The 22,860-nt window shown below is 40.4% G+C and overlaps 1 protein-coding gene and 1 long non-coding RNA gene across 2 annotated transcripts in view; both read left to right on the forward strand.

Annotated features, from left to right (window-relative positions):
- The first annotated feature begins 2,370 nt into the window (after positions 1-2,370).
- Positions 2,371-22,860, forward strand: part of PM20D1 (peptidase M20 domain containing 1) — a 43,432-nt gene continuing 22,942 nt past the window's right edge. Inside the window, exon 1 of the mRNA XM_066261535.1 lies at positions 2,371-2,598. Within this exon, the coding sequence (XP_066117632.1) occupies positions 2,430-2,598 (169 nt within the window). The 5' untranslated portion in view covers positions 2,371-2,429. The remainder of the gene's footprint in view (positions 2,599-22,860) is intronic.
- On the forward strand, positions 8,739-17,289 carry LOC136326108 (uncharacterized). Its single transcript, XR_010729382.1, has 2 exons — positions 8,739-12,502; positions 12,921-17,289. It is a non-coding gene; the product is annotated as an uncharacterized lncRNA (long non-coding RNA).

Here is a 22,860-nt window from a genome sequence, read left to right on the forward strand (position 1 = left end):
AAGATCCAAAACAATAAATTACATAGAAGAAAATATAAATAGTAAGTTCATGGAGCTTGGCCATAGAGAACAATTTGTGAATTTGACCCCAAAGGCAAGGGAAGTAAAGGCAAAAATTAACGAATGGAACTACACTGCTCACAAAAATTAGGGGATATATCCCCTAATTTTTGTGAGCAGTATATGTCAAACTTAAAAGCTTCTGCACAGCAAAAGAAACTGACAGCTAAACAAATAGGCAGCCACCTAAATGGGAGATGATATTTGATCTGATAGAGGTTAATATCCAAAATACATAAAGAACTGTATGATTTCACACATAGGTGGCATATAAAACTGAGATTCATGGACATAGATAAAAGTGAAGTGGCTACTAGGAGCCAGGGGATGTAGGGAAGGGAGTGGGTGGAATGGAGTAAAGAGGGACAAATATACAATGACAGAAAATGATTTGACTCTGGGTGATAGGTATACATAATCAGCAGTTCAAATGCTATAGAAATGTTTACCTGAAATCTCTGTACTCTTATTGATCAATATCACCCTGTTAAATTTAATTTTCTAAATAAAAAAATTTTAATTATTTTGTGTGTGTGTGTGACAGAGAGAGGGACATATATGGACAGACAGGAAGGGAGAAAGATGAGAAGCATCTTCATTGCGTCACCTTAGTTGTTCATTGATTGCTCTCATATGTGCCTTGATGGGGGAGCACAGCAGAGTGAGTGACCCCTTGTTCAAGCCAGCAACCTTGGGCTCAAGCCAGTGACCTTGGGCTTTAAGCCAGGACCATGGGGTTATGTCTATGATCCCATGCTCAAACCAGAGACCCTGTGCTCAAGCAGGCACCCTTGAAGTTTCAAAACTCCATCCTCTACATCCCAGTCCAAAGCTCTATCCACTGCACCACCACCTGGTCAGGCTAATTCTTTTTTTTTTTTTTTTTTTTTTTTTACAGAGACAGAGAGAGTCAGAGAGAGGGAGGATAGACAGACAGGAATGGAAAGATGAGAAGCATCAATCATTAGTTTTTCCTTGCACGTTACCCTGGGTCAAAGCTGGTGAGCTTTTTGCTCAAGCCAGATGAGCTCGCGCTCAAGCTGGCGACCTTGGGGTCTCGAACCTGGGTCCTTCCACATCCCAGTCCAACGCTCTATCCACTGCGCCACCACCTGGTCAGTCCTAATTCTTATTTTTAATGACAATATATGCATTTGAAATAAAACATCTTGATGTTCATCCCATCCTAATTTATTATGAGGATAAATGCTTACTAATACATATGTTCTGCCCATGTAAAACAACTTTTAAAACATTAAAACTCACTTGATTTTTTTAATTGGTTAAATGTAGGCTCTTGGGAATCTCTGCCCTGGGAAATTTCCAGACCCAAGGCTTTTAAATGCCAGTCAGCAGCTGCTCACATGTTATGGCATCCATCAGAATCAAACAACTGAGTGAAATCAATAATAACCACATAAATGATGAAGATGGTGACGATATTGCTCTCTGGCTTAACTCAATTAATAGAAAACAGAGAATGCGTGATTCTTCGACCTACGTCAGCGACGGTAACCAAGAGTGATGCTATTCTGGTTGGTCATTTAGTATGACCAAAAGGGGTGAACTGTTAAAATCAAAACCAAATGGAAACTAGCCAAAACCAAATGGAAACTAGCTCTGAAGTTTCCCGGAGCTGACAAAAACAGTTGAGTCATACAAACATGCTTAATTTAGTTTATTTTGAAAGACTAACTTGACATAGATCATTTCTTGCTTATGCCTCTTAAAATAGTAAGCAAAACGTGACTGAGGTTGATATGAGGTAACCATTGGAAATTTTAATAATGGAACCAATCACCGTGAAGAACAGTCACTTTTTTTCTCGCTATATAAGCTGCTTTATAACAATACACACCAATCTTCGTTCCATGTTTTGATTTAAATGCTCCTGTTTACTGACTCTCTTTTTGGTGTGTGCGCAATGAATTTTTACTCACTACTTCAGTGATTAATTGGTTTATTTCAGCCGTTTATGAACCTTTGACAAGCTTCACTCATTTTATTTTGCTTTTCTTCCCTTTAATTTGATTTAGTGTCATATAGCAAGGGATTTATCACTATCTCAAAGCGGAAGATCCAAGCACAGACCCGACCTGACTCATGCCTGGAGACCTACTTTCACCTCCGCTCTCCATCAACCGGCTAGAGGGCTAGAAACCACAATCCCCAAAAAGCCTTGCGAGCCTGGTTGTGGCCGCCCCACCGATTGATTGGCTCTCAGCCATAGGCCAACGATGACTGGCCAGGTCCGAGAATCAAGAGGAGATAAGGCGATTGCTAGCATTGGATCTGTGCCTGGGCGTTGACCGCGGGCTGGGCTTTTGGGTCCCAAGTCCAGCGCAAGCTTGCGAAGGGAACTTGAGAGTATGGCTTCGTTTTACGTTGGCGTGCTGGCCCTGGTGGCTGTGCTGCTGCTAGGTATCGCCACCGTCTCCAAATCAAAGGACCAGAGGGGCAGGGAGCATCAGAGGGCGTTGCGAATTCCTTCTCAGTTCAGCCAAGAGGAATGTGTTACAATGAAGGAAACGCTGAAAGGTGAACTTGGGTCCTTTTTACCCACCTGTGCTCAGATATAGGTGCCTCTCTCCTCGGGCCAACCCGGAACTCCCCTCTCCGGTCGCAGAGGGTCCACTACTCGAACTCCGGCGGCGCTACACACACCGCATCCCAGCGTTAGCCCCCATCCCGGCATCTGGTGCAGGGCGGGGGGGGGGGGGGGGGGCGCCTCTAGGGACGCCACTTCTCCCCCAGACCTACCTTCTGGGGACTTCGTGTTTCCTGCCCAGCCTGAAAGCTCCAACTTTGCCTCTGTTGGCTGGGCAATCACCCACCCTAGCCCCAGCTTGCCTTTTTTTTTTTTTTTTTTTTTTTAATTTATTGTGTTGACACGGTTTCAAGTGTCCCTCTCAATATAACACCTCTGCACACCGCATCGTGCCCCCCATACCCCATGCAAAGTCTCTTTCCACCCCCATTTCCCCTCCTCTGCTCCCCCTTCACCTCCTCTTTCCCTCTAGCTATTGCTCCCCTGTTGTCTGTATATATGTGTTATGTATATATGACTTTGGCTAATCCCTTCACCTTCTTTAATCCCATCCTCTCTTCCCCTTTCCTTCAGATAGCTGTTCATCTGTTCACCTGTGACCCTGCCTCTGTTTCTATTTTATTCCTCAGTTTATTGTGTTCTTTAAATTCCACATATAAATGAGATCATATGATATTTGTCTTTCTCTGCCTGCATTATTTCATTTAGTTTAATAATCTCCATGTTGTTGCAAAAGGTTAGATTTCTTTCTTTTTTAGGGCCATGTAGTATTCCATTGTGTAGATGTACCACAGCTTTTTTATCCACTCGTCCACTGACGGACAGTTGGGCTGTTCTCAGATCTTGGCTATTGCAAACAACAATGCAATAAACATGAAGGTGCCAACTTGCCTTTTTACTTGTACTTTTAACCTTTGAAATTTTTGACTTATGTTAAATTTCTGCATTATTTTAAGACAAGATGATCTTAATCTTATCATCTACAGAGGCAGAGAACTGAGGCTTGGGTCAGTTAAATGATCTCCCCCAGAACCCCACAGCAAGGAGTGGGCACTGCGTGACAATATCTAGCACCTGTTGGGCCTGCTGCACACTAGATGACTCTAAGAAGTGATGTGGAAGGTGTTATTGGAGTTCGGCATATTCCTAATTTCTTCCCCTAATTAAAGGTCATATCTCCCCTCGACCTCAAACCAAGGCTTAAACTTGTTTACCTTGTGAATCTGCATTTTCCAGGAGAAAAGATGAAAATTTCTGCTGACTGCTAAATCCTGTGAGATAATGAGATCTTTCTTCACCACTAAGCTTAGTTTGTCTTTTCCCTCTCATTAAGTAATGGATTAAAAGAAACTGCCTATGTAAACATGTTCAGGCAAATGCCAGGGCTAAAAGCTAACCACTGTGATTGAATATAAACTGTGTGAATGCTGAAGTGATAGGCCTGGGAGGCAAAGTAGTGCTTTGTCAAAATATATATATATTCCTCAGAAAGGTATTAGACAGCTGCTCACCAGAGTCTCTGCACAGAAGACAGCAAAAGTTAGATAAGAATCTAAAGTAGAAACCTTCTAACAACATGGCTTAGAACTGAACAGGGGAGCTCCATATGCCAAGGCTATGATCCCCAGTCAGGACACATACAAGAACCAACCAATGAATGCATAAATAAGTGGAACAAATTGATGTTTCTCTCTGTCCCAATCTTTCTCCCTTCCTCTCTAAAATCAATTAAAGAAAAACAAAAAGAACTGAACAAGGGACAAAATGCCTGAGTTCAGATCTTGGATCTGCCTCTCACATAGGCAGTTTAATTGTTTTTAACCAGGCTTCCCCAATTATGTAGCGGGCTATGATGTAGGGTGGATCCTTAGAAAAACTGAGTACAGAATTAAGTTTGTCTTTCAGAGGCTCTCCTTTGACATCAAGCTGCTCCAGGTGCATTTTTTCCCACTGTGTTTTAGGGTAGCTAACTAATCAAATATTCTCATAATTCACCGTGTCTCCCCTCCTAGTGGTGTTTACATTTGGTACCGGAACTCTCTAAGAATGCAAAGCCTTCATGGCTCAAAGGGATGAGGCTATTGGCAATTCAGGAACTGAGACATCTGGGTAAAGAGGATGAGATTATTTAGGACTGAAGAATTTATTTGGGAGCCTCTAAATCCACCCCTTCCCAGGTATCATGTGCCCCAAAAGCTGACCTTAGCCGAGACACAGTGAATGCTAGATGAGCCAGTCCACGAGGAGTAAGCCCACTCTCTGCACACAAAGCACACAAGGCCTCACTCATGGAAGGACCCAGGACTGTGGCTCCTGATTCATCAAAGTGATGAATTTCTGAGAGTGACACCTTAGGAAGCAACTTATAGTAGCTTCCCACTCAGGGCCAGGGTCCAAAATCTACTCTCCTCCACTTCCCCCATCTTGGATTTTTTTTTTTTAAGATTTTATTTATTGATTTTACAGAGAGGGGGACTGATGAGAAGTAGTTTCTTCACTCTAGATCAGCAGTTCTCAACTTGTGGGTCGCGACCCCAGCGGGGGTCGAACGACCAAAACACAGGGGTCGCCTAATTTCCGATGGCTTTAGGTGACCCCTATGTTTTGGTCGTTCGACCCCCGCCGGGGTCGCGACCCACAGGTTGCGAACCGCTGCTTTAGATGTTCATTGGTTGCTTGTGGTATGTGCCTTGACCGGGCAAGCCTGGGGTTTCGAACCAGCAACCTCAGCATTCCAGGTCAATACTTAATCCACTGCACCATTGCAGGTCAGGCAAGTAAAGCCTTAGGAGATTTTATTTTCCTTTAAGAACTATATTAGCCTAACCAAACCCAAAAGGCCTGTGTTTAAATCCCAGTTCTGCTCGTTTTTGGACAAATCTAGAGCAGCTCACCTAACCTCTCTATGCTTGGTTTTTCACCTTCAAATTAGGAAAAATAGCAGTACCTACTTTATTTTTTTATTAATTTTAATGGAGTGACATTGGTAAATCAGGGTACATATGTTCAGAGAAAATATCTCTAGGTTATTTTGACATTTGATTATGCTGCATTCCCATCACCTAAAGTTCAATTGTCTTTCGTCGCCTTCTAACTGGTTTTCTTTGTGCCCCTCCCCTCCCCAACCCCCTCCCTCTCTTCCCCCCCACCCCGTAACCCCACACTCTTGTCCATGTCCCTGAGTCTCATTTTTATGTCCTATGTGTGGAATCATATAGTTCTTAGTTTTTTCTGATTTACTTAGTTCGCTCAGTATAATGTTATCAAGATCCATCCATGTTGTTGTAAATGATCCGATGTCCTCATTTCTTATGACTGAGTAGTATTCCATAGTATATATGTACCAAAGCTTTTTAATCCACTCGTCCACTGACAGACACTTGGGCTGTTTCCATATCTTTCCTATTGTGAACAATGCTGCCATAAACATGGGGGTGCATTTCTTCTTTTCAAACAGTGCTATGGTATTCTTGGGGTATATTCCTAAAAGTGGGATAGCTGGGTCAAAAGGCAGTTCGATTTTTAATTTCTTGAGAATCTCCATACTGTTTTCCACAGTGGCTGCACCAGTCTGCATTCCCACCAGCAGTGCAGGAGGGTTCCCTTTACTCCACATCCTCGCCAGCACTTATTCTGTGTTGTTTTATTGATGAGCGCCATTCTGGTTGATGTGAGGTGATATCTCATTGTGGTTTTAATTTGCATTTCTCTAATGATTAGTGATGTTGAGCATTTTTTCATATGCCTATTGGCCATCTGTATGTCCTCTTTGGAGAAGTGTCTATTCATTTCTTTCGCCCATTTTTTGATTGGATTGTTTGTCTTCCTGGTATTGAGTTTTACAAGTTCTTTGTAAATTTTGGTTATTAACCCCTTATCAGACGTATTGTCAAATATATTCTCCCATTGTGTAGTTTGTCTTTTTATTCTGTTCTTGTTGTCTTTAGCTGTGCAGAAGCTTTTTAGTTTGATAAAGTCCCATTTGTTTATCCTGTCTTTTATTTCACTTGCCCATGGAGATAAATCAGCAAATATATTGCTGCGAGAGATGTCAGAGAGCTTACTGCCTATGTTTTCTTCTAAGATGCTTATGGTTTTCACGGCTTACACTTAAGTCTTTTATCCATTTTGAGTTTATTTTTGTGAATGGTGTAAGTTGGTGGTCTAGTTTCATTTTTTTGCAGGTAGTTGTCCAATTTTCCCAACACCATTTGTTGAAGAGGTTGTCTTTATTCCAACATATGCTTCTACCTCCTTTGTCAAATATCAGTTGTCCATAAAAGTGTGGGTTTATTTTTGGGTTCTCAGTTCCGTTCCATTGATCTATATGCCTGTTCTTATGCCAGTACCAGGCTGTTTTGAGTACAATGGCCTTATAGTATAACTTGATATCCAGAAGTGTGATACCTCCCACTTTATTCTTCCTTTTCAAGATTGCTGAGGCTATTCGTGTTCTCTTTTGGTTCCATATAAATTTTTGAAATATGTATTCTATATCTTTGAAGTAAGTAATTGGTATTCTAATTGGTATTGCATTGAATTTATAAATTGCTTTGGGTAATATAGACATTTAATGATGTTTATTCTTCCTAACCATGAGCACGTATGTGCTTCCACTTGTTTGTATCTTCCCTGATTTCTTTTATCAATGTTTTATAATTTTTCAAGTACAAATCTTTAACCTCCCTGGTTAAATTTATTCCTAGGTACTTTATTTTTTGGTTGCGATGGTAAAGGGGATTACCTCCTTAATTTCTCTTTCTGACAGTTCATTGTTAGTGTATAAAAATCCCTCTGATTTCTGAGTATTAATTTTATATCCTGCCACCTTGCTGAATTTATTTATTAGGTCTAGTAGTTTTTTGACTGAGACTTTAGGTTTTTCTATATACAATATCATATCATCTGCAAATAATGATAATTTTACTTCTTTTCCAATTTGAATGCCTTTTATTTCTCTTTCTTGTCTGATTGCTGTGGCTAGGACTTCCAGAACTATGTTGAATAACAGTGGTGAAAGGGGGCACCCCTGCCTTATTCCTGATCTTAAGGGGATTGCTTTTAATTTTTTCCCATTGAGTATGATGTTGGCTGTGGGTTTGTCATAGATGTCCTTTATCATGTTGAGGTATGTTCCCTGTATTCCCACTTTGCTGAGAGTTTTGATCATGAATGGGTGCTGGATTTTATCAAATGCTTTTTCTGCATTTATTGATATTATCATGTGATTTTTCTCCTTCCTTTTGTTTATGTGATGAATCACATTGATTGATTTGCGAATATTGTACCAGCCTTGCCTCCCAAGAATAAATCACACTTGATCATGGTGTATGATTTTTTTTCATATATTGCTGGATCTGGTTTGCTAATATTTTGTTGAGAATTTTAGCATCTAAATTCATCAGGGATATTGGCCTATAATTTTCTTTCTTTGTGTTGTCTTTGCCTGGTTTTGGAATCAGAATTATACTCACCTCATAAAAGGAGCTTGGAAGTCTTCCTTCCTCTTGAATATTTTGAAATAGCTTGAGAAGGATAGGAGTTAGTTCTTCTTTGAATATTTGGTAGAATTCACTTGTGAAGCCATCAGGCCCAGGACTTTTCTTTTTTGGGAGCTTTTTGATAACTGTTTCAATCTCATTTGTTGTAATTGGTCTGTTTAGGTTTTCTGATTCTTCCAGATTAATTTTTGGAAGATTATATGTTTCAAGGAATTTGTCCATTTCACCTAGGTTGTCTAGTTTTTTGGCGTACAGTTCTTCATAGTATTTTCTTACAATATTTTGTATTTCTGTTGTATCAGTTGTTATTTCTACACTCTCATTTCTAATTTTATTTATTTGAGTCCTCTCTCTTTTTTTCTTGGTGAGTCTGGTTAAAGGTTCATCAATCTTGTTTACCTTTTCAAAGAACCAGCTCTTGATTTCTTTGATCCTCTGTATTGTTTCTTTAGCCTCTATGTCATTTATTTCTGCTCTGATCTTTATTATTTCCTTCCTTCTACTACCTCTGGGCTTTACTTGCTGTTTTTCTAGTTCTTTTAGATGCAGGGTCAAGTTATTTATTTGAGCTTTTTCTAGCTTCTTGAGGTATGCCTATAATGCTATGAACTACCCTCTCAGGACCTGCGTAGGCGTACACTCGTATTAGTTCAAAGTATTATGTCCCGAAACCATTAATCTAATAACCCCTTAGGGTAAATATCCCTGGGTAACATGACTTGATGCACACCACTTGAATTTGTATCCTAAACCATGAAATATTCTTTATCTCAGTGGTATTCATTGTCCGAGGAAATCTGACCGTAAGTCCAGCTTGACTTTATTTGACTGCATCGAGGCCTCCACGGCCAAGGCTGAATCCAAGCATCCCCCAAAAATAAAAACCCACCCCAGGCATGACAGTGCAAGCTATGCCGGGATCACGGACTTAATAGCGACTAATCCATCGAGATGTCTTATTTAAGAGCACTGTGTGGGCGATTTTACTGTCCCATGGCCCTGAGGTAAGAACCAGATGCCGTTTACGACCCAGTTTAGAAACCCCCACGATTAATGGGCCCGGAGCAAGAAGAGTGCTACCATGTGGTGTCTGTCGGGTTGTTGGTTTCACGGAGGTTGGTAGATCAAGAGACACCCTTTGGATGAGGATAGTCCTGTTGACAAGGATTTATTAAACTGAATGGTGTATGTACGATGACCAATTAATATGTCCTGTACCATTTAATTAATATGTACCTGCTTAATATTAATGTGGCATATAATATAATGCACGATGTACATAGAAAATAAAATTGTACATAATGCGGAAAGGCCACTTTGAAAAATTTTATTTCCTTATATAGGCCAAGGGGTAGTTTAATTAGAATATCAGCTTTGGGTGTTGACGGTGGGGCTTGCGCTCTCTCCTTGAGGTCTTTGGGGGAGGTTGAATCCCCTTTGCTGGTTTACAAGACCAGAGTAATTAAATATACTACAAAGACTCTTCATTTTAAGAATCGGTTTTCTATGACACTAGCGAGGGGTATAAGGATTAGAATAATTGAAAAATATAGGATTGAAGCTAATTGGCCAATAATAACATAGGGGTGTTCTACAGGTTGGCCTCCAATTCATGTGAGTGTAATGAGGTCTGCAACTAAGAGTCAGAACATGCATTGGCTGAGGGGACGGAATGTTATACTTCGTTGCTTTGAGGTGTGGAGTATGGGGACTAGGGCTAGGATTAAAATTGATAGGACTAGTGCTAGGACGCCTCCTAATTTATTGGGAATAGACCGTAAAATAGCATAGGCGAATAGGAAGTATCACTCTGGCTTAATGTGGGGCGGGGTGTTTAGTGGGTTAGCTGGGGTGTAGTTGTCTGGGTCTCCTAACATATCTGGGGCAAATAGTACAAGTGCTAGTAGGGCAGTTAATATTAGTAAAAATCCCAGAATGTCTTTAATTGTATAGTAAGGGTGGAAGGGGATTATATCTGCGTTTGAGGGGATACCTGTTGGATTGTTAGATCCTGTTTCGTGGAGGAATAGCAGGTGAACTATGACTAGGGCCGCGATAATGAATGGTAAGAGGAAATGGAAGGCGAAGAATTGGGTTAGGGTAGCTTTATCTACAGAGAAGCCCCCTCAAATTCATTCAACTAAGTCTGTCCCGATGTAGGGGATAGCGGAGAGGAGATTTGTGATAACCGTGGCTCCTCAGAAGGATATTTGGCCTCATGGTAAAACATATCCTATAAAAGCGGTGGCTATAACTGCGAATAGTAGGAGAATTCCCACATTTCAAGTTTCTGTGAAGGTATAGGACCCGTAGTAGAGACCTCGTCCTACATGGAGGTATAGGCAGATAAAGAATATGGAGGCGCCGTTGGCATGGAGGTAACGGAAGAGTCAACCGTAATTTACGTCTCGACAAATATGTGTTACAGAATTAAATGCTGTGGCAGTGTCAGAGGTATAATGTATTGCAAGAAATAGGCCTGTTAGGATCTGCACTGCTAGACAAATACCTAAAATGGAGCCAAAGTTTCATCAAGAAGAAATGCTTGAAGGTGCGGGGAGATCAACGGAAGAGTCGTTGATGATTTTAAATAGTGGGTGGGATTTGCGGATGTTTGTCATTAATTCTTATAGTTGAAATACAACGGTGATTTTTCATGTCATAAGTCATGGATAGAGGCCATGTAGGAATTATGATGACATATATTGCGTTCATTTTGAGTATTATATTTGTAGTTGGATTTGTAGGGTTTTCTTCTAAACCATCACCAATTTATGGAGGATTAGGATTAATTGTGAGTGGAGGAGTAGGTTGTGGTATTGTGATTAGTTTTGATGGGCCATTTTTAGGTCTTATGGTGTTTTTGATTTATCTAGGGGGTATGTTGGTGGGTTTTGGTTATACTACGGCCATAGCGACTGAGCAGTATCCGGAGGTGTGGGTATCTAATAAAACGGTTTTAGCTTCTCTCATTACAGGTCTATTTATGGAGGCAGGGTTAGTTATTAGTGTAATTGAGAATGAGGGGGTTGAGTTGGAGGTGGTGTTAAAATTTAGTGACATGGGGGATTGGGTAATCTATGATACGGGTGATACTGGGTTTTTTAGTAAAGAGATTATGGGTGTTGCGGGGTTATATAGTTATGGGACTTGATGGGTAGTGGTAACAGGGTGATCTTTGCTTATTGAGGTTGTAGTTATTATGGAGATTACTCGTGGAAATTAAATATGATTATGGAAAGGGTCAGTTTAATGAGGAAAGAGAGGAAATACAATTTGACTAAGCCTTTTTGGTTGGATACTGTGGTGGAAGACTTTATATGTATGTTTGAGATTGATTTCGGTAATAGTATTTCTAATCAAATTTGGTCTAGTAGAAGGGAGGCGGATTTTTGACCTGCTGTAAGGCTTATTTGTGGTTGGAGGTGGTGTATGATGGTAGGGAAATAGCCTAGGAGGTTGGAGAATTTAAACATGCTTGAGGGTTTGTTAAATTTTAGGTTATAAGTAATTTGATTAAGTTCTAAGGCTATTATGAATCCTGTTAGGGTTACTCCTAGGGCTATAAGTTTTAGGTATAGAGGCATTGTTATTTGTGGGGTGGTGGTTGGGGGGATGCTATTTGATAGTAGAGACCCTGCAAAAATGCTTCCAATCAATAGGCGTTTGATAGAGTTAATTAAGAGGGGATTGTTCTCGTTAATTAGAATAAGAGTAGGGAATCGTGGTTGTCCTAGGAGCGCGAAGAAAATGATTCGTGTGCTGTAGACAGCTGTAAGGGAAGTGGCTAGGAGGGTTAGTAGTAGGGCTCAGGCGTTGGTATATGAGATGTTGGCTGCTTCGATAATAAGGTCTTTAGAGTAAAAGCCCGTTAGGAAGGGGGTGCCTGTTAAGGCAAGACTTCCGATGACTAAGACGCTAGTAGTGAAAGGGAGGGTTTTGAATAAGCCTCCTATTTTTCGGATATCTTGTTCGTCACCTAGGCTGTGGATAATAGATCCGGAGCATATGAATAGTATTGCTTTGAAGAATGCGTGGGTGCAGATATGGAGGAATGCTAAGTGGGGTTGGTTAATGCCAATGGTAACTATTATTAAGCCTAATTGACTGGAGGTGGAAAAGGCAACGATTTTTTTAATATCATTCTGGGTTAGGGCACAGATTGCTGTAAATAGGGTTGTAATGGCTCCTAGGCATAGGATTATTGTTTGTACTAGCTTATTGTTTTCTATTAGAGGGTAGAATCGAATTAATAGGAATACCCCTGCAACAACTATAGTGCTTGAGTGTAGTAGGGCGGAAACGGGTGTAGGGCCTTCTATGGCAGAGGGAAGTCATGGGTGGAGTCCAAATTGGGCAGATTTTCCAGTGGCAGCTAGGAGCAAGGCTATGAGTGGGAAGTTTGTGTTTTCTTTTTTTTTTTTTTTTTTTCATTTTTCTGAAGCTGGAAACAGGGAGAGACAGTCAGACAGACTCCCGCATGCGCCGGACCGGGATCCACCCGGCACGCCCACCAGGGGCGACGCTCTGCCCACCAGGGGGCGATGCTCTGCCCATCCTGGGCGTCGCCATGTTGCCACCAGAGCCACTCTAGCGCCTGGGGCAGAGGCCACAGAGCCATCCCCAGCGCCCGGGCCATCTTTGCTCCAATGGAGCCTTGGCTGCGGGAGGGGAAGAGAGAGACAGAGAGGGAAAGCGCGGCGGAGGGGTGGAGAAGCAAATGGGCGCTTCTCCTGTGTGCCCTGGCCGGGAATCGAACCCGCGTCCTCCGCACGCTAGGCCGACGCTCTACCGCTGAGCCAACCGGCCAGGGCGGAAGTTTGTGTTTTCTAGGTTTAATGCAAAGATCTGTTGGAGTTCTCAGGTATTAGAGTTTATCATAAATCATGCTATAGAGGCGATAAAGCCGATGTCTCCAATTCGGTTATATAGAATTGCTTGGAGGGCGGCGGTATTGGCATCTGCGCGACCATACCATCATCCGATGAGTAGAAAAGATATAATACCTACTCCTTCTCAGCCGATGAAAAGTTGAAATAGGTTATTGGCTGTTACCAGGATTATTATTGTAATTAGGAATATTAGCAGGTACTTAAAAAAGCGGTTAATATTTGGGTCTGAGTGTATATATCATATTGAGAACTCTATAATAGATCAGGTCACAAATAGTCCTACTGGTATAAATAGTATTGAGAAGTAATCGAATTTAAAGCTGAGAGTTTAATTGTTTGAATTGTAATTCAGTGTCAGTTGGAGATTACTATTTCTTGATGGGAGCTAATAAATAATAGGGTTGGAATCAGGCTGGCTGCAAAGGAATATGAGACTATGGTTTTGATGTAGTTTGGATAATTTGGCTTTTTGTCTAGGTTGAAGGTTGTTGCTATGATTGGTATAGTTAATAGGAGTAATGCTAATACAATAGATATATTAAATAGGTTTATTACTTTTATTTGGAGTTGCACCAATTTTTTGGTTCCTAAGACCAACGGATAACTACTATCCTTTAAAAGTTTGAAAAAGCCGTGGTTTTAGGCACGGTGGCATGAGTTAGCAGTTCTTGCATTCTTCTTCGGTAAATAAGGGGGTTTAGACCCTATTACTAGATTCACAATCTAGGGTTTTTATTAAACTATATTTACAGTATAGTGTACCCAGAATGATTTTTGGGTTAATTGATAAGAGGAGTAGGGGTACCAGATGTATTGCTATTAGTGTATTTTCTCGTGTGTAATTGGGCTTGATATTATTAATATGGTGGGTGTGTTTACCCCGCTGGGTTATAATTAACATATATAGGGAGTAAAGAGCGGTGATAATAATATTTAGTCCTATAAGGATAATGGATATATTTGATCAAGAGAATGTTGCTATAACTACGAATAGTTCTCCAATTAAATTAATAGTAGGGGGAAGGGCTAGGTTGGTGAGGCTTGCTAAAAGTCATCAGGAGGCCATAAGGGGTAAAATAGTTTGCAGGCCGCGAGCTAAGATTATAGTTCGACTATGGATTCGTTCGTAATTGGAATTGGCTAGGCAAAATAGCATAGAGGAAGTTAGTCCGTGGGCAATTATTAAGGCAGTAGCTCCTATGTAGCTTCATGGTGATTGGATGAGGACTGCTACGATTACCAGGGCTATATGACTTACTGATGAATAGGCGATTAGGGATTTTAGGTCTGTTTGACGTAAGCAAATTGAGCTTGTCATAATTATGCCTCATAGTGAGAGCATTATAAATGGGTAAGCTATGTTACTTGTAAGAGGGTTGAGAAATGTTGTGATTCGTAGCATTCCGTAGCCCCCTAGCTTTAATAGCACGGCGGCAAGGACTATGGATCCCGCAATAGGGGCTTCTACGTGTGCTTTTGGGAGTGAAAGGTGGAGTCCATAAAGAGGTATTTTTACCATGAATGCTAACATGCAAGCCAGTCATAAAAGGGAGTTACCTCAAGAGTTTTGTAGAGGGCTGGCTCAGTATTGCAGTAGTAAGAAATTTAATGATCCTGTGGTGTTTTGGATATATGTGAGTGCTACTAATAGGGGGAGGGAGCCTACTAGGGTATAGAATAGAAAATAAAGTCCGGCATTGAGACGTTCTGCTTGTCCACCCCAACGGGTGATAATGATAAGGGTTGGTACTAGGGTGGCCTCAAATAAAATATAAAATAGGATTAATTCTGTGGCAGTGAAGGTTATGATTAGGAATGTTTGTAGTAGGATGAGTATTGTGACGTATAATTTCTTCCGTGTTGTGGATTCTTTTGCCAAGTGGAATTGACTGGCAATAATTATTAAGGGTAAGAGTCATGTTGTTAGAAGGAGGAGGGGTATTGATAGAGAATCAGAGAAGAATATTAAGGATGAGTTTAGAGTGTTGTCATTGAATTGATTAATCAGGGGCAGGCACAGTAGACTGATTAACAGGCTGTATATTGTTGTATTAATTCATATTATGTTAGGTTTGAATAATCATGTAAGGGGGATAAGTATAACTGTTGGTATAATAATTTTTAGCATTGCAACAAGTTTAGGTTTTGTACATGGTCAACGCCGTAAGTATTGGATACTATAACTAACAGAGATAGGCCTAGGGCTGCTTCGCAGGCAGCGAATACTAAAAGAATGATAGGCAGTATGCTGGCGAGAGTTAGGTGGGAGTTTAGAATTGTTATAGCGATTATTACAAATAGTGATAATATTATACCCTCTAAGCATAGTAGTGAGGATATTATGTGAGAGCGGTATATTAATAGGCCAACTAGGGAGATTGTAAAGGCTAATATTGTGTTCATATAGGTCAGGGACATTTAGTAGTTATGGGTGGAACCATAATTTAGTGAGTCGAAATCACTTGTTTTGTTTTAAACTAACTACCATTATTCAGCTCACTCTAACCCTTCTTGAGATCACTCGTAGGCCAGACTAACGGCTAAAAGGGTAATAAGAAATAGAGATATGACAAGTATAGTGGGGAGATTATTAGTTTGAGTGGCTCAGGGGAGGGGTAGGAGGAGGGCAATTTCTAAGTCAAATAATAAGAAGGTGATGGCTACCAGGAAAAATTTTATAGAAAAAGGCAATCGTGCAGATCCTATGGGGTCAAATCTGCATTCATAGGGGCTAGATTTTTCTGCATAAGTATTAGTTTGAGGGAGTCAGAATGCGATAATTACTAGGAGGGTTGCTAGAAGGGTGTTAATGGAAATAGAAATTAATACGTTTATTACTCTTTTTCGGACTTATCACCGAATCTAACTGATTGGAAGTCAGTTGTACTAATTAATACTAAAAGAGTATGAACCTCATCAGTAAATAGAAACGTATAGGAACAGCCAAACTACATCAACAAAGTGTCAGTATCAGGCTGCGGCTTCAAATCCGAAATGGTGGGTTGATGTGAAGTGGAATTTTAGTTGTCGTAGTAGACATACGATTAAGAATGTGGAGCCAATAATTACGTGTAGTCCATGGAATCCGGTGGCTATAAAGAATGTAGAGCCATAAACACCATCAGCAATGGTAAAAGAAGTTTGATAATATTCGGAGGCTTGTAGTACTGTAAAATATAGACCTAGGCAGATTGTGATAAATAGGCTTTGGATTATATGTTTGCGATTACCTTCTATTAAGCTATGGTGGGCTCAGGTGATTGATACGCCAGAAGCTAGTAAAACAGATGTATTTAGTAGGGGGACATCTAGGGGGTTTAGGGGAGTGATGCCTGCGGGAGGTCAATAGCCGCCTAGTTCTGGGGTGGGGGCTAGGCTTGAGTGGTAAAAGGCTCAAAAGAAACCTGCGAAGAAAAATACTTCTGAGACGATAAAGAGGATCATTCCATAGCGAAGTCCTTTTTGAACAACGGGTGTGTGATGACCTTGGAATGTACCTTCTCGGACAACGTCGCGTCATCATTGATATATTGTCAGGAGATTGGTTGTTAGGCCTAACAGTAGAAGGGATACTGAGTTAAAATGGAATCATATAATTAGTCCTGAGGTTAATAGTAGTGCAGAAAGGGCTCCTGTGAGAGGCCATGGGCTGGGGTTTACTATATGGTATGCATGGGTTTGGTGGGTCATTAGGCATTATCATGTAGGTATAGGCTAACTAGGAGTGTGAAGACGTAAGCCTGGATAAGGGCTACAGCAAATTCTAAAATAGTCAGTAAAATAAGAATAATAAATGTAATTAATGCAGTTGCAGTACTAATGCTTATGAGCGCTAGGGTTGCACCCCCAATAAGGTGAATTAAGAGGTGTCCTGCGGTGATGTTTGCTGTTAGTCGAACTGCTGAGGCTATGGGTTGGATAAACAGACTGATTGTTTCGATAATAACTAATATAGGGATAAGGGGAATAGGGGTTCCTTGTGGGAGGAAATGTGCGAGGGAGGCTTTAGTTTTATATCGGAAGCCAAGGATAACTGTACCTGCTCATAGTGGGATAGCCATTCCGAGGTTTATTGATAGTTGGGTAGTGGGTGTGAAGGAGTGAGGTAGAAGGCCAAGAAGATTTGTAGATCCAATAAATATAATTAGTGATATTAGTATAAGGGTTCAAGTTTGTCCCTTCTGACTATGAATTGTTATCATTTGTTTTGATGTTAAATGAAGGAGTCATCGTTGGATTACAATTAATCGGTTTGCAACCAGGCGGCCTGAGGAAGGAAATAGGACAGTGGGGAATATAATAATTAAGACAACAACAGGCAGTCCTATTATTGTAGGGGTAATGAAAGAGGGGTTCTTTGATAAATAATTTTACTGCGTCTGCGATTGGTTGAAGTAGGCCGTAGGGTCCAACGACATTTGGGCCTTTTCATAGTTGCATATATCCTAATACTTTACGCTCTAGTAGGGTTAGAAATGCTACGGCTAGTAGAACAGGTACAATTATCAATAGTAAATTAATTAAGAACATTTTGTTAGGGAGAGGAGTTGAACCTCTGGTTATAAAGGTTTAAGTTTTATGCATTTACCGGACTCTGCCACCCTAACAAACCCTGGTCTAGGGTGAATTAGTTATATGCGTTATCAGATTAATATTGTAGTATCTGTTGGCTTGAGGGCGCGTGAATGAAGTGGGCCCTGCCTCTCTTGTCCTTTCGTACTGGGGGAGGCCTAGAATAGATAGAAACTGACCTGAATTACTCTGGTCTGAACTCAGATCACGTAGGACTGTTAATCGTTGAACAAACGAACCCTTAGTAGCGGCTGCACCACTAGGATGTCCTGATCCAACATCGAGGTCGTAAACCCTATTGTCGATATGGACTCTTGAATAGGATTGCGCTGTTATCCCTAAATCAATAAATGATGGTACTATTTTGACTTGTAGGTCTAAATATTAATCACTCAGAAGTTGTATTTTATTCCGAGGTCACCCCAACCCAAATTACTAACCTAAATAGAGTTATATTAGGTCGTGTTGATTAGTGTTAATTCTCTTTAGGCTAGTTAATTAAAGCTCCATAGGGTCTTCTCGTCTTATTATATTATCCCCGCCTCTTCACGGGGAGGTCAATTTCACTGATTGGGGGTAAGAGACAGTTGAACCCTCGTGTGGCCATTCATACGAGTCCCTATTTAGGGAACAAGTGATTATGCTACCTTTGCACGGTCAGGATACCGCGGCCGTTAAACTTATGTCACTGGACAGGCAGTGCCTCTAATACTGATAAGGCTAGAGGTGATGTTTTTGGTAAACAGGCGGGGTTCGTGTTTGCCGAGTTCCTTTTACTCCTTTTAATCTTTCCCTTGATTGCACTCCTGTGTTGGGCTAACAAATTTTGGTGTAAGGGATTTATTTTTAGCATGAGCTTAGTGATTTGTTAACTATCAGTGAAGTATTCGTTCTGATATACACTTGTGCTGGGAGAAGTTATTCTTGTTACTCATATTAACAGTATTGCTTCTATTTAATAATAGAACAGTCCAGTTTAATATTAGGAGTTTTTAAGTATGTTTGTAATTAAGATGGGGAAGTTGTTGAGCTTGAACGCTTTCTTAATGGGTGGCTGCTTTTAGGCCAACTATGGTATACTAAATAATTACTCTCTAATAGAGGTTGTACCCTGAGTCCAATGGGCTGTACCCCCTTGGGCTATAATATAAATCTACGCTAGATTTAGGAATATTTTTAGTAGACTTATACTTGAACTAAAATTCGTTAACTGGACAACCAGCTATCACCAGGCTCAGTTGGTTTGTCGCCTCTATCTGAAGATCTTCTCACTATTTTGCCACATAGATGAGTCTGCCCCATGTTGGGCTGTCCTTAGATAGCTCGTCTGGTTTCGGGGTATTTAGCTTCAGTTCTCTTTGCTAAATTTTTTCTAGTTAAATCATTATGCAAAAGGTAAAAGGGGTAAGCTTTGCTTTTTTTTACTTTTAAATTGTGGTTCCCTTGCGGTACTTTTTCTATAGCGTCGAATATAATTTCTATCTCCTATACTTTTATTTGTGTAAATGTTTTGTTTTAATTACAGATATTAGTTGAGTGTTGTGGGTTCGAGCTAGAATTAGTTCAAAGCAACTCAGTGGTTGTAGTATCTCCCGGGTGTAAGCCGGGTGCTTTACGGTTAAGCTATGCTTTGAATTATCCAAGTGCACTTTCCAGTACACTTACCTTGTTACGACTTATCTCCTCTTACAAGTAGGATCTTTTAAATAGGGTTGTTTAGATTGGTGTTGTTTGAGGAGGGTGACGGGCGGTGTGTGCGTGCTTCATGGCCTATATTCAATTAAGCGCTCTATTCTTAATTTACTGCTAAATCCACCTTCAGCTATATGTTTCATTATAGCATTCGTTTGTATTGATCATAACCTTTTAATAGGGAATGTAGCCCATTTCTTCCCAACCCATAAGTTACACCTTGACCTAACGTTTTTATGTGTGATAATTGTGCTTACTTAGAATCCTTTTTAGGGTTTGCTGAAGATGGCGGTATATAGACTGATTTGGCAAGGGTTGGTGAGGTTTATCGGGGTGTATCGATTACAGAACAGGCTCCTCTAGATGGATATAAAGCACCGCCAAGTCCTTTGAGTTTTAAGCTGTGGCTAGTAGTACTCTGGCGAGCAGTTTTGTTAGTTTAACTTCTTAGGTTTGGGGCTAAGCATAGTGGGGTATCTAATCCCAGTTTGGATCCTAGCTGCCGTGTGTTCAGGCTATTAAAGTCACTTTCGTAGTTTATTTTACAAGGACTGGGGCTTTTTACGGCTTAGTCAGAGTTTAACTTTATTTTGGGTTGTTACCTTAAACACGCCTTACGCCGATAGCTATTAATTTGGGTTAATCGTATGACCGCGGTGGCTGGCACGAAATTTACCAACCCTATATTAGCATGGCTTAGTCGAACTTTCGTTCATGGCTTAATTTTTATCACTGCTGTTTCCCGTGGGGGTGTGGCTGAGCAAAGTGTTATGGGCTGCGGTGGGCGTGCCTGATACTTGCTCCTTTATTTCATGGTGTTGACCTAGAGGGCATCCTCACTGGGGAGCTGATACTTGCATGTGTAAGTCTGCTAATAATTAATAGGAAGGCCAGGACCAAACCTGTGTGTTTATGGGGCTATATAGCCCATCTAGGCATTTTCAGTGCCTTGCTTTTTTTTTTTAAGCTACATTAACTGAGTGAGTAGAAAAGAAAAAAGAAAAAAGGCGGAGATAGGGAGATGACTGTTTAAGGAAAATAAATTCCTTAAAGTACCGCGATGCTATTGGGTAACGGGTGGGGTTAATTTAGTAAACCGGTTAGGTCCATAATAAGCCAGTATAGCTTGATCTTGTTTTTGGGGTTTGGCAAGATAATATAGTTATATATGGTGGGGCTTAACGGGGGGTAGGGGGGGGTTGTCTAAGCAAACCAACGTGCGCGTACGCCTACACGTGTACGTGCTTGTGTACAGGCGCACACCCGCGCAGGCGCACACCCGCGCAGGCGCACACTCGTATTAGTTCAAAGTATTATGTCCCGAAACCATTAATCTAATAACCCCTTAGGGTAAATATCCCTGGGTAACATGACTTGATGCACACCACTTGAATTTGTATCCTAAACCATGAAATATTCTTTATCTCAGTGGTATTCATTGTCCGAGGAAATCTGACCGTAAGTCCAGCTTGACTTTATTTGACTGCATTGAGGCCTCCACGGCCAAGGCTGAATCCAAGCATCCCCAAAAAATAAAAACCCACCCCAGGCATGACAGTGCAAGCTATGCCGGGATCACGGACTTAATAGCGACTAATCCATCGAGATGTCTTATTTAAGAGCACTGTGTGGGCGATTTTACTGTCCCATGGCCCTGAGGTAAGAACCAGATGCCGTTTACGACCCAGTTTAGAAACCCCCACGATTAATGGGCCCGGAGCAAGAAGAGTGCTACCATGTGGTGTCCGTCGGGTTGTTGGTTTCACGGAGGTTGGTAGATCAAGAGACACCCTTTGGATGAGGATAGTCCTGTTGACAAGGATTTATTAAACTGAATGGTGTATGTACGATGACCAATTAATATGTCCTGTACCATTTAATTAATATGTACCTGCTTAATATTAATGTGGCATATAATATAATGCACGATGTACATAGAAAATAAAATTGTACATAATACAGCAAAAGTTGTATCCCATAAATTTTGAGTTGATATATGCTCATTATCATTCGTTTCTAGGAATTTTTTTATTTCTTCTTTGATTTCATTGTTAACCCATTTGTTATTTAATAACATGCTATTTAGTTTCCATGTGTTTGAGTATTTTTCAGTTTTTCTGGTGTGTTTGATTTCTAGTTTCATGCCATGGTAATCAGAGAAAGTGCTCAATATGATTTCAGTCTTCTTAAATTTGTTGAAACCGCTTTTGTGCCCTAACATGTGGTCTATCCTAGAGAATGTACTATGAGCACTTGAAAAGAATGTATACTCTCCTGCTTTAGGGTGACAGGTTCTGAAGATATCTTTAAATTGAGTTGATCTAGTATGTCCTTTAAGTCTGCTGTTTCTTTGTTAATTTTCTTTCTTGAGGATCTATCTAGTGATGTTAGTGGGGTATTGAAATCCCCTACTATTATAGTATTGCTGTTGATCTCGCCCTTTAAATCGATCAAAGTCTGCTTTATATATTTAGGTGCTCCTATGTTAGGTGCGTAGATATTTATAATGGTTATGTCTTCCTGTTGGATTGCTCCCTTTATCATTATGTATTGACCTTCTTTATCTCTTACTATAGCCTTTGTTTTAAAGTCCATTTTGTCTGATATAAGTATTGCTACCCCCGCTTTTTTTTCATTTCCATTTGCGTGAAATATTTTTTCCATCCTTTTATCTTCAGACTATGTGCATCTTTTGTTTTAAGGTGTGTCTCTTGTAGACAGCATATGTATGGGTCCTGTTTTCTTATCCACACAGCTACCCTATGTCTTTTGATCGGATCATTTAATCCATTTACATTTAAGGTTATTATTGATATGTATTGTTTATTGCCATTTTATTCTTTAAAACTGTATTCCTCTTTTGCTATATTCTTTTCTCCTTTGATCTGTTTACAACAGGCCCCTTAGCATTTCTTGCAGCATTGGTTTGGTTGTAGTGAATTTCTTGAGGGTTTTTTTTTTTTTTGGTCTGGAAAGCTTTTTATTTCTCCTTCAATATTAAATGATAGCCTTGCTGGATAAAGTAGTCTTGGTTGCAGGCTCTTGTTCTGCATTAGTTTGAATATTTCTTACCATTCCCTTCTGGCCTCAAGTGATCTGTTGAGAAGTCGGAAGTCATCCTTATGGAGGCTCCTTTGTAGGTGATAGTCTTTTTTTCTCTAGCAGCTTTTAATATTTTCTCTTTATCACTTAGCTTTGGTATTTTAATTATGATGTGTCTTGGTGTAGATTTCTTTGGGTTTCTCTTTAATGGAGTTCTCTATGCTTTTTGAACTTGTGAGGCATTTTCCTGCCTTAATTGAGGGAAGTTTTCACCTATGATATGTTTGAACAAAGTCTCTATCCCTTGTTCTTTCTCTTCTTCTTCAGGAAGCCCTATGATGTGGATGCTATTTCTCTTCATGTTGTCACAGAGCCCTTTTAGAGTTTCCTCAGACTTTTTGAGTCTCTTTCCTTTTTTCTGCTCTGCTTCCGTACCTTTTCCTCTAACTTGCTGATCCAATTCTCAGCTTCATCCATCCTGTTTTTAATTCCTTTCATTGTGTTCTTCATTTCTGATATTGTATTTGTCATTTCTGACTGATTCTTTTTTATT

This window comes from Saccopteryx bilineata, chromosome 2 (assembly GCF_036850765.1).
Source record: "Saccopteryx bilineata isolate mSacBil1 chromosome 2, mSacBil1_pri_phased_curated, whole genome shotgun sequence".
Classification (NCBI taxonomy): domain Eukaryota; kingdom Metazoa; phylum Chordata; class Mammalia; order Chiroptera; family Emballonuridae; genus Saccopteryx; species Saccopteryx bilineata.